Source organism: Rhinoderma darwinii, chromosome 2, assembly GCF_050947455.1.
Source record: "Rhinoderma darwinii isolate aRhiDar2 chromosome 2, aRhiDar2.hap1, whole genome shotgun sequence".
Classification (NCBI taxonomy): domain Eukaryota; kingdom Metazoa; phylum Chordata; class Amphibia; order Anura; family Rhinodermatidae; genus Rhinoderma; species Rhinoderma darwinii.
In genome coordinates, this window is record NC_134688.1 from 73524501 (window position 1) to 73541353 (window position 16853).

Genomic DNA, 16853 nt, shown 5'->3' on the forward strand with positions numbered 1-16853 from the left:
AATATCATACTAACAGTCAAACATGGTGGTGGTAGTGTGATGGTCTGGATCTGCTTTGCTTCTGCAGGACCTGGACGACTGGTCATAATTGGAGAACAGAAAATTCTGAAAGACCGGTCGCGACGTAAACCTCAATCCCAGTTGGGCTATGCAGCAGGCCAATGATCTGAAGAACACAAGTCCACCTCTGAATTGCTCAAAAGAAACATAAAAATTGTTTTGGAGTGGCCGAATTAAAGTCCGAACTTGAATCCCATTGAGATGAGATGGGAAGACAAGCAGGCAGTTTATGCTCAAAAACCCTTCAATATAGCTGAATGAAAACAATTCTGCAGAGAAAAGCAGGCCAAAATTACGCAACTGCGATGTAAAAGACTGGTCACAAATTGCCACAAACGTCTGAATGCAGTGGTTACGGCCAATGGGGGCACAACCAGTTAAGTTTAGGGGGCAATTACTTTTGCACATGGGTGATACAGGTTTTGAATAATTCTCTCTCAAATGGAATGATCATATAAAAGCTGCATTTTGGGTTTACTCATTTTGTCTATCTTATATCAAAAATAGTTGGATGAGCCGAAACATTTAAGGTCAAGGCCTTTTTGTAATGCTACTGATTGATTTGAACTTTTGAGCTACAGCTGCAGTCCAAAGGAAAACATAGGGTTGAGTACAACCTTACGGACGTCAGTTCAACAAAAAGTCTCCATGTAACCCTAGCCTAAATGTGAAAAATTGGGAAGGGTCAAAAATTCTGAAAAAAAATTATGTGAGTTACTCCAAGGGCCTAAATACAGTACCCAGCTTAAGTCTAAGTTCACACTACCGCTTTCTCCCATTTAGGTCTCATCCGTCAGAGGGAGAACAGAAAATCCAAACCGAAAAGGTAATAATTGTTTCAGTTAAGTTTCCGTTTGCCCACGTCATCCCACGAGCCAAGCTTTTGCCCTTCCGCTCCACGGGAGGTTTCGGTCCTCCCTGAGCTCGTCTTGGCATGTGAACTAAATGTGGGGACATGCTAGATTATTATAATTTTTAAATGAATAAAAGAGGGTAAGGAAAGAGACCAGGCCAATCTCATTCGCTTTAATAAAATGTGATCTGCAGTCACTTCTCCAGCAGGCACCGCTGTTCTCAGAATCATTGACGTTTCCCAAGATTGGGCCCCCATGACAAATCAGACTTTCATGGTATATGAAATAATGTCCACAATGAGAAACCCCTTAAACCTTTGTATATTATATCAATCCCTTTAAATAGCACAATCTCCCTGGAGTACTTGAGGGATAGTATAAACTGCCTAGTTATACTTGCTGATCTCTTATCTGAGGCCTCTTAGAGGGACTTTTCCAAGCATCGCTAATTTTGTATAATTTTCAGCCTGAGGAGACTGCCTGAGGATAGACTTCTGCGTCCTCATTCCTGTACATCGGTTCCCACTCTGCTGCCACCACAAACGCAGTGAATATTGCAGAAATTATCGAATAGAAATGTTATAGTTCAATAAGACTTGATGTAACCCAACCTATAAAATTAATTCATAAATGTAGAGGACCTGGAGGACTACAGTTGAAAATAGCAGCAGATATTGCATAAGCATTTTATTTTTTTAAAGAGGTGTCTCCCAACTGCTTGCCTTTGTTCAGACTTCTGTTTCTGGTCTTGTAGAAATCAAGATTATTTGTCCGATCTCAGTTGGAAATGAGAGCTGTCTTATGAGAGGCTAGATTTAGGGGACCAACACACGTAGCAGATTTGTTGTGGATTTTTCACCAGCAAAATCTGCACGTTACATGTGGATTTTTCTGTGGATTTCACTCCTACAATGAAAAGACTGAAATCCGCAGTAAACATTAGAACAGAATGAGCATGCTCCGATTTCCATCTGGAAGAGGTATGGAAAACCTGCTGCACTGCCGTCCCGTGTGAATCGAGAATAAAGCTACATGCACACATTGTGGCATTTGATGCGGAAAATCCACGTCAAAATCCACATATAAAAACGAACGTATTTTGCTCCAAAAACACCGGAAAATCCAGACCATTTCTGTCCGGTGTGAATCCAGCCGGAGACCCTAAACCTGCAGCGTGTGAAGAAGGCATTTTCCCATACACCGGAAACGCTGGTAAATTGGACCCAGAAATCCGCACCAAACAATGCGTTTTTGCTGTGAAACGGTTTTACCTTCAGGTTTAGTGTCAATCATTGAATACAACAAGATATATGTTTCTGCTGAATAAAACTCAAATTGCGTATTTTAGTGCAGAATTCATGTTCCCCATTCAAGTCTAGGGGGCCAAAAATTCAGTATCTCCACACACAACTCGCAGCATAAATGGACATGCCGCAGAACACTTTTCGCACAACTTTTCTGCAACGTGTGGCTGAAATTTGCTAAATCTCATTCACTTTACTGTTACTGTAAATGTTGTGAAGTTTCCAGACAGAACGCCGTTGCGGGAATTCCACAGTGTTTACTCTACGTGGAAACCCAGCATTTTGCTGATTTCGGTGACTTAGTTGCGTCCAGATTATACATTAAAAGTCTACAGTCAAATATAAAATGCACTACATACATTGCGCTTGCTATGCGACTTTGTGCTCTAAGGCCTCATACACACGACTGTAGCCATGTGCACAGCTGTGATTTTCGGGTCGGCCGGCAGCAGACAGTCAGCCGCGAGCCGCCCGCAAATCTCGGGCTGTGCATATTGCCGCGGCCATTATTTTCAATAAGCCCGGACCGCAGAACATGGCCGTAATAAGGCTTGCCCGTTTTTCTGCGGTCCAGGCTCCGGGGCCATGCACGGACCGTGGAAACCACGGTCGTGTGCATGGCCACATAGGAATGAATGGGGCCGCAATTCTCCCGTGGATTTTCGGGGGAATTGCCACTGCAAAAGCACGTTCGTGTGCATGAGGCCTTAGGCCCCATGCACAACGACGTGTTTTTGCGGCCGCAATTCACCCGCAAATCTGCGGCCCCATGCACACCACAGTGGTTTCCACGGTCTGTGCATTGCCCAGGAGCCTGGACCGCAAAAAGATAGGACACGTCTTATTACGGCCGTGTTTTTCGGCCCAGGCTCATAGAAATTAATGCACGCGGCCATGTGCACGGCCCGCTATTTGCAGGCCGGGGCTGACACTGCGGCCGTCGAAGCCGAAAATCACAGCCGTGCACACCACTACGGTCATGTGCATGAGACCCAAGTGTGGCGTTTCTTAAAACGCCTAGAGAAGCCAGAAAAATGACACTATGTGTATATGTGTATATATGTGTATATATGTGTATATATGTGTGTATATGTGTGTATATGTGTGTGTGTGTGTGTGTGTGTGTGTGTGTGTGTGTGTGTGTGTGTGTGTGTGTGTGTGTGTGTGTGTGTGTGTGTGTGTGTGTGTGTGTGTGTGTGTGTGTGTGTGTGTGTGTGTCATTTTTCTGGCTTCTCTGTAGGGGTTTTAAGAAACGCCACACTTAGGTCTCATGCACATGACCAATATATATATATATATATATATATATATATATATTTACTTGGGGATAAAACTACTTTTGTGATGGATTTCAGAAAAAAATAAAAAAAGGTGCTCTTTCACTAAACCCCAAATTACAACTTAGTATTACATTAATTACAACTTAAAGTGTAACTAAACATTCAACAAACTTGTGACATGTCATAGTGACACGTCAGAAGTTTGATTGGTGTGGTTTCGAGCACGGAGACCCCCACCAATCGCTAGAACGAAGCAGTTGAAGCGCTCGTGAGTGCTCAGCCGCTTCGTGTCTTTTCGGCTTTTTCCGGAAATTAATGTATCAGAGTACGGACTCAATAGAAAGTCTATGAGCCCGTACTCCGATACATCGGCTTTCCGGAAAAAGCAGAATAGAAACGAAGCAGCTGAGCTCTCACATGGCTCTGACCCCCACCAATCCAATACTTATGATCTGTCAATATGACATTTCAGAAGTTTGTCGAACGTTTAGCTACACTTTAAAATGACAATTTATTAAAAATGGTCTTCACAAAAATGATGGTCAGCTTGCACAGTATGGCCCCATGTACACAACCGTGGAAAAACTCTAACTGCGAACCGCAATACGGTCCATAATTACGGATCCGCCCTGTTCTATTGGCCGCGGACACCTATCCGTAGTGCTAGGGAAAGGTGTCCATGCCGTAGAGCGGTGCCAGGAAATATGGAGCACGTCCTACTTTTCGGATTTTGCGTGCCGTGTTCTCATACTTTGAATGGAAGCACTGCATCAAAATGCGGCCCGCGGGTGTCGGCGGCCGACTGTGCCCGCCATCGACCATGATTATGGGCACGGCCGTGTGCATGAGGCCTATGGCTGGGTTTCCATGTAGCAGGTAGCATTAAAGCTGCAGAATTTCCACAACAGTATTCTGTATAAAAATTCCAGAGCATTTACAATAGAAGCAAAGTGAATGAAATTGTAACAAATCTCAGGCCCACGCTGAAGAAAAAAAATCTGCCGTGAAAGTGTTCATAAATTAACCTGCAGCAAAGACCTTAAATCTGCAGGACGTCAATTTATGATGCATATTCGTTGCTCTTCTGTTGTGGGCTTTCCCCACTGAATTCAATGAGGATGTAAAACCCGCAACAAACGGCCAAGCGTTGAGACTTTTGTGGCAGAAACGCTGCGATTCCGCCCCAAAAAAAAACAAAAAAAAAAACGCAAATGAGAATAAAAATAAGCTTTTCATTTGAAATTAAAAAAATCTATTACTTAACCCCGCGTTCCCCTGTACTGAGCGCAGCCCAGACTCCTTGGATGACGTTTCATCCCATGTGACTGCTGCAGCGTCATCCCAGAAGGCCAGGCTGCATCACCATGACAACAGAATGTGGTGAGGGCTTTTTTTTTGCTTTCCGCCCAAAACCTGCACCACAATTTGGTGCAGTTTTTTGGATGGAATTCCCTGCGGGTTCTTGGTCAGATACGAAGCGTCGTTTTACTCAGCGTATCCTACGCGTGGGAACAGGAAATCTGGTCTGGATCAGGAACAGTCTTCTGGAGAGGTTTCAATGTATTTGCTTATCACGATGGCGAGCAGAGGTTGTGGCAGTGAGGTGGTACAAGTGCCAGACCAGTTTTCTAAATGCCTTCTAAGTCACACACAGATTTGACCAATATGCGCAAAATAATCCTGTCAGAAAAGGGAGAAAAAAAAACAATGGAGAAGAGGAGGAGAAAAAAAACAAAAAAACCTGTCGTATAGGAAGTTCCCAAATGAAATCCCATTAGTCTAATGGCTTATACCTTACACAGCCGTTACTCCGGAACTACAAGTCACCCGTCATTATCATCAAACCCTGGTGTGAGTAACCTATGCAAATCTCACATCTCTACAGGGACGTTTATCAGAGTTTTGGGGAATTAGTCATCGTACAAGTGAAGCTCGGATTATTCACATCTGCCACACTTGTGGGTTTCTGTCAGACTGCTCCACCCCTGCTATTTCCTCTGCTGAAACAAGCACGGCCCCAGCACGCATACATATATTAATTTTGAATATCTCAATCAAGAAAAAAAAATAAAAATAGTGACAGATGTAGAAAGTCTGTAACTGCTAACGATTATGTAAAGAGCGGCAATGACATTAAAACGGGTGTCTGGTTTAGACAACACCTGGCATTATGGGGTTACAGAGGAGAAGAGTCTCCCAACAAGGACACCCCTCTACTGGCCAGCCGTAGGATTGCGTGTGATCAGATGATTAGCTAGACATTGGGGCCTCTAGGAAAAATAGTTGTCCAACTCAGAGGGAGTCCCATGATTGCGACCCCTCTACACTAGAATGCATAGAAATCCATAGAGATGATTGGGGGTGGGGAGGGGAATGGGAGTGCCATGGGAGGCAGTAGCCTACAGCACACAAGCCCCTTGAATTGTGGTCAGAGTTTTACAAGGATGGAATCTTTTATTCTATGAAGACCCCCCAAAACTTGCAACTTTAGTTACATAAACTTTTTTTCTTCATTTTACCATTTCCATTCCATTTTTTTTTTTTGTATCTGTGCTCCCACAACTCCATGCACCGCAGCACGCTTCAGACATTTATCTGAGCAAGCCCCTTATCCCGATACGGAAAAGAATGCCAGGGCTTCAGTGAAGACTGACACAAAGGCATAGAGTACCGAGGGAGGGATAGAACTGGTTATGCAAAGTCTGATGACAGCCCTTATGGCTGTCATTGATGGCCATCACCTAAAAATGTCCATTATTCATAGGGACCTTGTCCGTAACCATACACACACATTATGGGAAATGTGAATTTTATACAGTACACTTACACTATTAGAGTGATCACAAACGACAATACAAACTCAACAAGTGTATTCTCGAATCCCAGAAATGCAGCTAATTTGTTCCGCCAGCCTCTTGTCACGCACGGTATTTATACACTCACATGCTAATTATTTTCCATTTAGTACCTCATTACTTTTACAACATATTTGTCATCAGGAGCGTTTGTTTCTATTGCTATAAAACTTCAGCGTAAGCCTCGGTCTTAATTTATAGACATGGTTTTATGATGCCATTTGAAGCAAATCTTCATGTTATTACAGGTAGTGAGGCTGACGAGGTGCGATAATTATTCAGGATTTTGCCAGCTCAGAAAAATTAATTGCTCTACTAAATACGATTGACCCTTCTGGCGGAAAAAAAAAAAAAAGATAAAAAATGAAGGAAGACACAATCTGCCTTTGTTTCTTGGATGGCGTGTGAAGTTTAATCCCTGAAGGATTGCAATAGAAACTATCAAAGGGTTTGGAGGACAGACACCGGGCAAACTTGGAGCATGAAGGCTCTGAAGGAAAGGGCACAAAGTATCATAGATACTGTACCGTATATGAAAACATGTCACTGTCTATGGAAGAGGACTATTTGGCACAAGTACGGCCAATAACGTCTACAGTATAGGAAGCCACAGTGAAGATAAAGGACACAAGATGTAAATGATGGACCGTTCACCTAAAACCACCAAGAAACCTCCTGAAGATCACATTGAGCCTCTCACTGCACAGCCCACACAATACATGGGATCCGATGACCTATGAAGCTTTTTTTGAACACTGCTCATAAATAAGGATACAGAATTTGCATCGTGTCACTAGCAAGTGCTACATAAACACCACGGACGGTCCAGGTAGGAGTAGAGTAAAAAAAAAAATACTCCCACATGCATCTACTCATATCAATCATATTTCTTCTAAAGCCTATTAGTATATGGTGGCAGGAAAATGTAAGGGGGAACTCCAGGTTGATCAGATTAATCCAGATTGCAGAAAGTCCATTTGCCAATGGCTTCCAAACTGTAGCACTTGGATCCCTTTAAAAAATAAAATAAAAATGTATAGTATTTTTTCAGGATATACTACAGAGTACCTGTATGAATGCCACACTGCGACAACATTCGCCAATCAGTGTGTGCTTCTCATACGGATCCGGTTTAGAATATCCGATCCAAAAATAGTGGAAGCTTCAGTTGGGAAAGTGCAGACTAGGAGTCTTTTTCTTGGGTGCGGACACATTTTATACATGGCCTCTGATTTCCCCTTTAACTGGTTGCTGACAGGACGAGAATGCTCGTCCTGAGCGGCGGGTACTTCGCGCATTAGGACGAGCATTCTCGTCCTGTGTGACAGCCGTCTCTGCGCGCGATCGGGAGCGGGTCAACGGCTGTAATACACAGCCCCGACCCCACTCTGACAGCGGAGAGGAGAGAAACATCTTCTCTCCGCCGTTAACCCCTTGAATGCCACAATCAAAGCTGATCAAGGAGGGGGGACTGCACTTTGATGGCGTCACAGAAGATAACTGTGACCCGATCAAAGCCCACAACTCATATGGCCAGACAGCCCAGGGTCCATTGAAGGACCCCAGGGCTGTCTGAACTTATTTCCTGTTAGGGCATACTGAGGTATGCCCTAACAATTGCCTGTGTACAATCAGTAACAGGCTAATGTACTGGCATAAAGATCTATGCCAGTACATTGCAGTTACAAAATCAAAATCAAAATGATACATCCCTTTATGGGATTAAAAAAAAAACGTTAAATGAATGTAAAAAAAAATAAAAAAAAATTCAATGATGAATAAATAAATAGTACAAAAATACACAGAAACACACATTTCACATAATAAATAAACTTTTTCAAATATAAGTCCCAAAACGTGAAATAGACATATTTGGTATCGCCACGACCGTAACAACGTGTACAACAAATGTATAATGTTATTTATGATGATCGGTGTAAAAAAAATTATTAAAACTGCTGCGGAACTGCTTTTTTTTCTGCATTTTCGCCAAAATAAAAATGTATAGAAATTAAACGATAATGTATTTGTACCAACAAATGGTACCCACCTAAAGTACAACTCGTCCCGCAAAAAACAAAGTCGCATACAACTACGTCGTAGAAAAAGTTATGAGCGTCGGGATGCAGAGGGAAATGTAAAAAAATTGCTCTGTCCTCAAGGCCAAAATTGGCCATGTCCTTAAGGGGTTAAGCATATACAATTTATATAATACATTTAAACATACTTATGTATTTCATAAGGAAAAAAGTCCAGACTATTCCAACAAATGTGATTTGAAAGATGTGAGCGCTCCAGTATAACTAGTGCATTATACAGTATTAATGGTATATACCAGTCATGCCCAATGTCCTACACCACAGTACAGCCTGATCCATAGAGCGGCAATACCACACAACTAAGCAGCTCCCATAGATGGTTTGTGTGAGGGGTCCACAACCTGTGTCTTTCCAGCTGTTGCAAAATGACAACTCCCATCAGCAGCAACCAAATGTTACAGAGCGGACTTGTTCGGAGACTAATCACTTATCGGACACCACAAATAATCGAATAGGTCGAGGGGCAAGATTCTGCGTGTGTAATATCTAATCAACTGTAACACTAGTGGACTCATTTCTTTCTACCGTGTCTCAAGATATTAAGGGTTGATTATTAATTCCAGTCCATGAAAGATCAAGGTTTTTCTCAGAAGAGAGTAACCAGACAATGAGTTCTTCCTCAGCATACACTCGGGAGGAAATTAATAGTGGATAGAATGTCTATACAAAGCGCTACTGTGGGGTCACAATGAGGATCTAGCAGCATACATACAACCCACCACAGGTACTATGCACAGAAGATAAGAGCAGGTCATACACACACATCGCACTATACATAGAAGAGAGCATGTCCTACACATACATCCCACTACACACAGGAGAGCATGTCCCACACACATCCCACTACACACAGGAGAGAGCATGTCCTACACACACGTCCCACTACACACAGGAGAGAGCATGTCCTACACACACGTCCCACTACACACAGGAGAGAGCATGTCCTACACACACGTCCCACTACACACACGAGAGAGCATGTCCTACACACACGTCCCACTACACACACGAGAGAGCATGTCCTACACACACGTCCCACTACACACACGAGAGAGCACGTCCTACACACACGTCCCACTACACACACGAGAGAGCACGTCCTACACACACGTCCCACTACACACACGAGAGAGCACGTCCTACACACACGTCCCACTACACACACGAGAGAGCACGTCCTACACACACGTCCCACTACACACACGAGAGAGCACGTCCTACACACACGTCCCACTACACACACGAGAGAGCACGTCCTACACACACGTCCCACTACACACACGAGAGAGCACGTCCTACACACACGTCCCACTACACACACAAGAGAGCACGTCCTACACACACGTCCCACTACACACACGAGAGAGCATGTCCTACACACACGTCCCACTACACACACGAGAGAGCATGTCCTACACACACGTCCCACTACACACACGAGAGAGCATGTCCTACACACACGTCCCACTACACACACGAGAGAGCATGTCCTACACACACGTCCCACTACACACACGAGAGAGCATGTCCTACACACACGTCCCACTACACACACGAGAGAGCATGTCCTACACACACGTCCCACTACACACACGTCCCACTACACACACGTCCCACTACACACACGTCCCACTACACACACGTCCCACTACACACACGTCCCACTACACACAGGAGAGCATGTCCTACACACACGTCCCACTACACACAGGAGAGAGCATGTCCTACACACACGTCCCACTACACACAGGAGAGAGCATGTCCTACACACACGTCCCACTACACACAGGAGAGAGCATGTCCTACACACACGTCCCACTACACACAGGAGAGAGCATGTCATACACACACGTCCCACTACACACAGGAGAGCATGTCCTACACACACGTCCCACTACACACAGGAGAGCATGTCCTACACACACGTCCCACTACACACAGGAGAGCATGTCCTACACACACGTCCCACTACACACAGGAGAGAGCATGTCCTACACACACACGTCCCACTACACACAGGAGAGAGCATGTCCTACACACACGTCCCACTACACACAGGAGAGAGCATGTCCTACACACACGTCCCACTACACACAGGAGAGAGCATGTCCTACACACACGTCCCACTACACACAGGAGGGAGCATGTCCTACACACACGTCCCACTACACACAGGAGAGAGCATGTCCTACACACACGTCCCACTACACACACGTCCCACTACACACACAGGAGAGCATGTCCCACTACACACACGTCCCACTACACAGGAGAGCATGTCCTACACACACGTCCCACTACACACAGGAGAGCATGTCCTACACACACGTCCCACTACACAGGAGAGCATGTCCTACACACACGTCCCACTACACACAGGAGAACATGTCCTACACACACGTCCCACTACACACAGGAGAGCATGTCCTACACACACGTCCCACTACACACAGGAGAGCATGTCCTACACACACGTCCCACTACACACAGGAGAGCATGTCCTACACACACGTCCCACTACACAGGAGAGCATGTCCTACACACACGTCCCACTACACACAGGAGAACATGTCCTACACACACGTCCCACTACACACAGGAGAGCATGTCCTACACACACGTCCCACTACACACAGGAGAGCATGTCCTACACACACGTCCCACTACACACAGGAGAGCATGTCCTACACACACGTCCCACTACACACAGGAGAGCATGTCCTACACACACGTCCCACTACACACAGGAGAGCATGTCCTACACACGTCCCACTACACACAGGAGAGCATGTCCTACACACGTCCCACTACACACAGGAGAGCATGTCCTACACACGTCCCACTACACACAGAGAGCATGTCCTACACACATCCCACTACACACAGGAGAGCATGTCCTACACACACGTCCCACTACACACAGGAGAGCATGTCCTACACACACGTCCCACTACACACAGGAGAGCATGTCCTACACACGTCCCACTACACACAGGAGAGCATGTCCTACACACGTCCCACTACACACAGGAGAGCATGTCCTACACACGTCCCACTACACACAGAGAGCATGTCCTACACACATCCCACTACACACAGAGAGCATGTCCTACACACATCCCACTATACACAGAGAGCATGTCCTACACACATCCCACTATACACAGAGCATGCCATCCAACCCACCACAGGTTCTATCCGTAGAGAACAGAGAGCACGTCATACACACAACCCACTATCAATAGCAGAGAGCACGTCATACATACATCCCACTATACACAGAGAGCACGTCATACATACATCCCACTATATGTACTATTCATAGCTGAGAGAATGCCATTCATACAACTATATGTACTATCCCTAGGAGAGCGAGCATGCCACACACACTACCCACTATACGTAGTATCCCGAGGGAAAGCATGCCATATACACAACCCTCCATAAATAATCTCTATAGTAGCAAGCATACATCACGTATAAAACCCACTAGAAGTACGCTCTACAGAAAACACTATTCGTACTATCTACAGCTCTAAGACCCGGTCATACAATCCAACGGCAGTCAGATGAAGCCGCACTTACAACGAATATCGCTCTATAGCACATAATACATACAAGTCCTCTCCATAGCAGTGAGAGCATGGCATACACTATACTCAGTATAAACAGTATACAGCAGTGATAGCATGGCATACACTATACTCAGTATAAACAGTATACAGCAGTGATAGCATGGCATACACTATACTCAGTATAAACAGTATACAGCAGTGATAGCATGGCATACACTATACTCAGTATAAACAGTATACAGCAGTGATAGCATGGCATACACTATACTCAGTATAAACAGTATACAGCAGTGATAGCATGGCATACACTATACTCAGTATACAGCAGTGATAGCGTGGCATACACTATACTCAGTATACAGCAGTGATAGCATGGCATACACTATACTCAGTATAAACAGTATACAGCAGTGATAGCATGGCATACACTATACTCAGTATAAACAGTATACAGCAGTGATAGCATGGAATACACTATACTCAGTATACAGCAGTGAGAGCATGGCATACACTATACTCAGTATACAGCAGTGATAGCATGGCATACACTATACTCAGTATAAACAGTATACAGCAGTGATAGCATGGCATACACTATACTCAGTATAAACAGTATACAGCAGTGATAGCATGGCATACACTATACTCAGTATAAACAGTATACAGCAGTGATAGCATGGCATACACTATACTCAGTATAAACAGTATACAGCAGTGATAGCATGGCATACACTATACTCAGTATAAACAGTATACAGCAGTGATAGCATGGCATACACTATACTCAGTATAAACAGTATACAGCAGTGATAGCATGGCATACACTATACTCAGTATAAACAGTATACAGCAGTGATAGCATGGCATACACTATACTCAGTATAAACAGTATACAGCAGTGATAGCATGGCATACACTATACTCAGTATAAACAGTATACAGCAGTGATAGCATGGCATACACTATACTCAGTATAAACAGTATACAGCAGTGATAGCATGGCATACACTATACTCAGTATAAACAGTATACAGCAGTGATAGCATGGCATACACTATACTCAGTATACAGCAGTGAGAGCATGGCATACACTATACTCAGTATAAACAATATACAGCAGTGATAGCATGGCATACACTATACTCAGTATAAACAGTATACAGCAGTGATAGCATGGCATACACTATACTCAGTATAAACAGTATACAGCAGTGATAGCATGGCATACACTATACTCAGTATAAACAGTATACAGCAGTGATAGCATGGCATACACTATACTCCGTATAAACAGTATACAGCAGTGATAGCATGGCATACACTATACTCCGTATAAACAGTATACAGCAGTGATAGCATGGCATACACTATACTCCGTATAAACAGTATACAGCAGTGATAGCATGGCATACACTATACTCAGTATAAACAGTATACAGCAGTGATAGCATGGCATACACTATACTCAGTATAAACAGTATACAGCAGTGATAGCATGGCATACACTATACTCAGTATAAACAGTATACAGCAGTGATAGCATGGCATACACTATACTCAGTATAAACAGTATACAGCAGTGATAGCATGGCATACACTATACTCAGTATAAACAGTATACAGCAGTGATAGCATGGCATACACTATACTCAGTATAAACAGTATACAGCAGTGATAGCATGGCATACACTATACTCAGTATAAACAGTATACAGCAGTGATAGCATGGCATACACTATACTCAGTATAAACAGTATACAGCAGTGATAGCATGGCATACACTATACTCAGTATAAACAGTATACAGCAGTGATAGCATGGCATACACTATACTCAGTATAAACAGTATACAGCAGTGATAGCATGGCATACACTATACTCAGTATAAACAGTATACAGCAGTGATAGCATGGCATACACTATACTCAGTATACAGCAGTGATAGCGTGGCATACACTATACTCAGTATACAGCAGTGATAGCATGGCATACACTATACTCAGTATAAACAGTATACAGCAGTGATAGCATGGCATACACTATACTCAGTATAAACAGTATACAGCAGTGATAGCATGGAATACACTATACTCAGTATACAGCAGTGAGAGCATGGCATACACTATACTCAGTATAAACAATATACAGCAGTGAGAGCATGGCATACACTATACTCAGTATAAACAATATACAGCAGTGATAGCATGGAATACACTATACTCAGTATACAGCAGTGATAGCATGGCATACACTATACTCAGTATACAGCAGTGATAGCATGGCATACACTATACTCAGTATACAGCAGTGATAGCATGGCATACACTATACTCAGTATAAACAGTATACAGCAGTGATAGCATGGCATACACTATACTCAGTATAAACAGTATACAGCAGTGATAGCATGGCATACACTATACTCAGTATAAACAGTATACAGCAGTGATAGCATGGCATACACTATACTCAGTATACAGCAGTGATAGCATGGCATACACTATACTCAGTATAAACCGTATACAGCAGTGATAGCATGGCATACACTATACTCAGTATAAACAGTATACAGCAGTGATAGCATGGCATACACTATACTCAGTATAAACAGTATACAGCAGTGATAGCATGGCATACACTATACTCAGTATAAACAGTATACAGCAGTGATAGCATGGCATACACTATACTCAGTATAAACAGTATACAGCAGTGATAGCATGGCATACACTATACTCAGTATAAACAGTATACAGCAGTGAGGGTGTAGCATACATATCCAAAGCAACGCCTCTGAGACCTATTATATTAAATTCAGGATCATCGTGTGGATAGCTCCTCTAATCAGTCCCGAGTCCAATACTGCACAGACGTGGTCCCTAGTGTCCCATCCAATGATGTTTGTCAGGAAGTGGCGCTGCAGGTTTACTACAAGGAGTTGGGTTACCTGATGGCACGGACACCTTGCAGTAGGTGATCACTAGAGAACATCATGCGGTAATCTGACACTCAAGTGCTGGTTACACTCTAGATATTGTGTCAAGTGTCAGAGCTGGAGGAAATAGTCTCCAACCGCTACATTCAGGAGCACTGATTTATAGTCGGATTATATTCAAGGACTCATCAACTGGTGGGAAACTACAACTCCCAGCATGCGCTGACAGCCAGGAGTTCCCCAACTGGATGGCTGAGGTCAAAGCACGCGTGAAATAGTATGTATTGATAGCGATAAATAACGTTATGGAAGCGTCACTCAGCGATATAAACTTAATTGGCCCTTGGACAGTGTCAATCCTAATTATGCAATTAGTGGCCTTTATCAAAACGGTCTTATCACTACAATTGCCCTTATTGCCCATAGCAACCAATCAAAGATCAGGTTTCATTGCTTGAACTACTAAAAAAATGATAGCTGAGCACCGATTGGTTGCTATGGGCAACAAAGAGTTTTGATAAATGAGGCCCCGGTACACCATTGATCATTTACTGAGTATACAGGAGCACAATGACTGGAGACTGAAGTCACAATCACACAACGGAGGTTTGAGAAGTTATGAGCCCCGTCAGATAAACGATCTCTAATCCAATCGGATGCCACAGACAGGACAATCATCGTATTCAAGTATGTGAACAGATCTACGACAGGAAGAAAAAGTGTTCTCACCTTCCAGCCCGCCGAGCTATTGCTGTCCCCCTTGTCCTTGAAGTAGGGGACACTCTTGACCATCCAGTCGTATATCTGGGATAGTGTCAGCCTCTTCTCCGGGGAACTCTCTATAGCCTGGCTGATCAGGTCGGCGTAGGACAGGTTGCCCCAGGCGTTGCGGCGGGAGGAGCTGCTCTTGCGGGGCTGCTGGGCTCCCAGGGGGGACGGGGAGGACGCTGGGGACAGGGCTGGCAAACTAGGGGGTGCATGGAGCGCACCGGGCTGGGGGTGCTGTTGCTGGGTGTGGGGATGTTGCTGCAGTTGGAGGACGTCCTGGCACTGGAAGTCCCCGCACACGGCTGGGTCATAGTCCTCGCTCTCCTCCAGCAGGCTCATAAAGTCCACATTGCCGGCTGCGGGCTCAGGCTGCAGGGAAGGGGCCGGGGACGAGTTGGCTGAATTGCTGGGGTTAAACTCAGGACGAGGTAGCGGCCAAGTACAAGACCTTGGCCGGGATAAAGGCTCAAAATCCGGGTCTATCTCCACCACCGGGGGCGAAGGGGGCTGCGGGGCTTCAGCCATGACTCGGCAGTGAGTCCCAGGACTACGCAATAACTTTGCCGCAAAAGTTTGTCACTTCATGAGCGCGGCGCTGCGTGGGGAGGAAATCTGCGTCACTCGCTCGCTGCGTCACTTCACACTCTGCTGCCGCACACTCCGGCTACACCTTAGCTGTTCACTCCTCGGCAGCCGCCTGTTGAATGTCCAACCTGCCCCCCGGCAACAAGCTTCAGTTTACTGGAAACTACCGTCACAAGCCGGCCCCTCCCACTTCTACAAAGAAGGAAGAGGGTGGGCGGGTTTTCCCTGACAGAACAGTGCCCAATCACAGCGTTGTATCGCTGTCTCCTCCCCAGTCTCCGAACTTTTCCGTGTCTCCTGCCTTCACCTAGCTGTGCCGCTGAGTGGGCGGAGACGAGAGGACGACGTCACTTGATTAACCCTGTCCTCGTCTTCCCTTGCTTGTTGATGGGCGTCTGTGATTGGCTTCTTTAGCTTGACTCCAACGTGAAAGGGGTTAATAGCCGATCCCTTGTTATTATTATGGTTCTGTGCGGGACGATGAGAAGTGTGGTTTGTTTATGTCCCTTGCATGCAACGTGTCTGCAACACTCGCCAC

The 16853-nt window shown here is 44.7% G+C and overlaps 1 protein-coding gene across 1 annotated transcript in view; it reads right to left on the minus strand.

Moving 5' to 3' along the window:
* The window catches only part of FOXO1 (forkhead box O1), a 61524-nt gene extending 44898 nt beyond the window's left edge, over positions 1-16626 (minus strand). Inside the window, exon 1 of the mRNA XM_075851749.1 lies at positions 15692-16626. Within this exon, the coding sequence (XP_075707864.1) occupies positions 15692-16255 (564 nt within the window). The 5' untranslated portion in view covers positions 16256-16626. The remainder of the gene's footprint in view (positions 1-15691) is intronic.
* Positions 16627-16853: the final 227 nt, after the last annotated feature.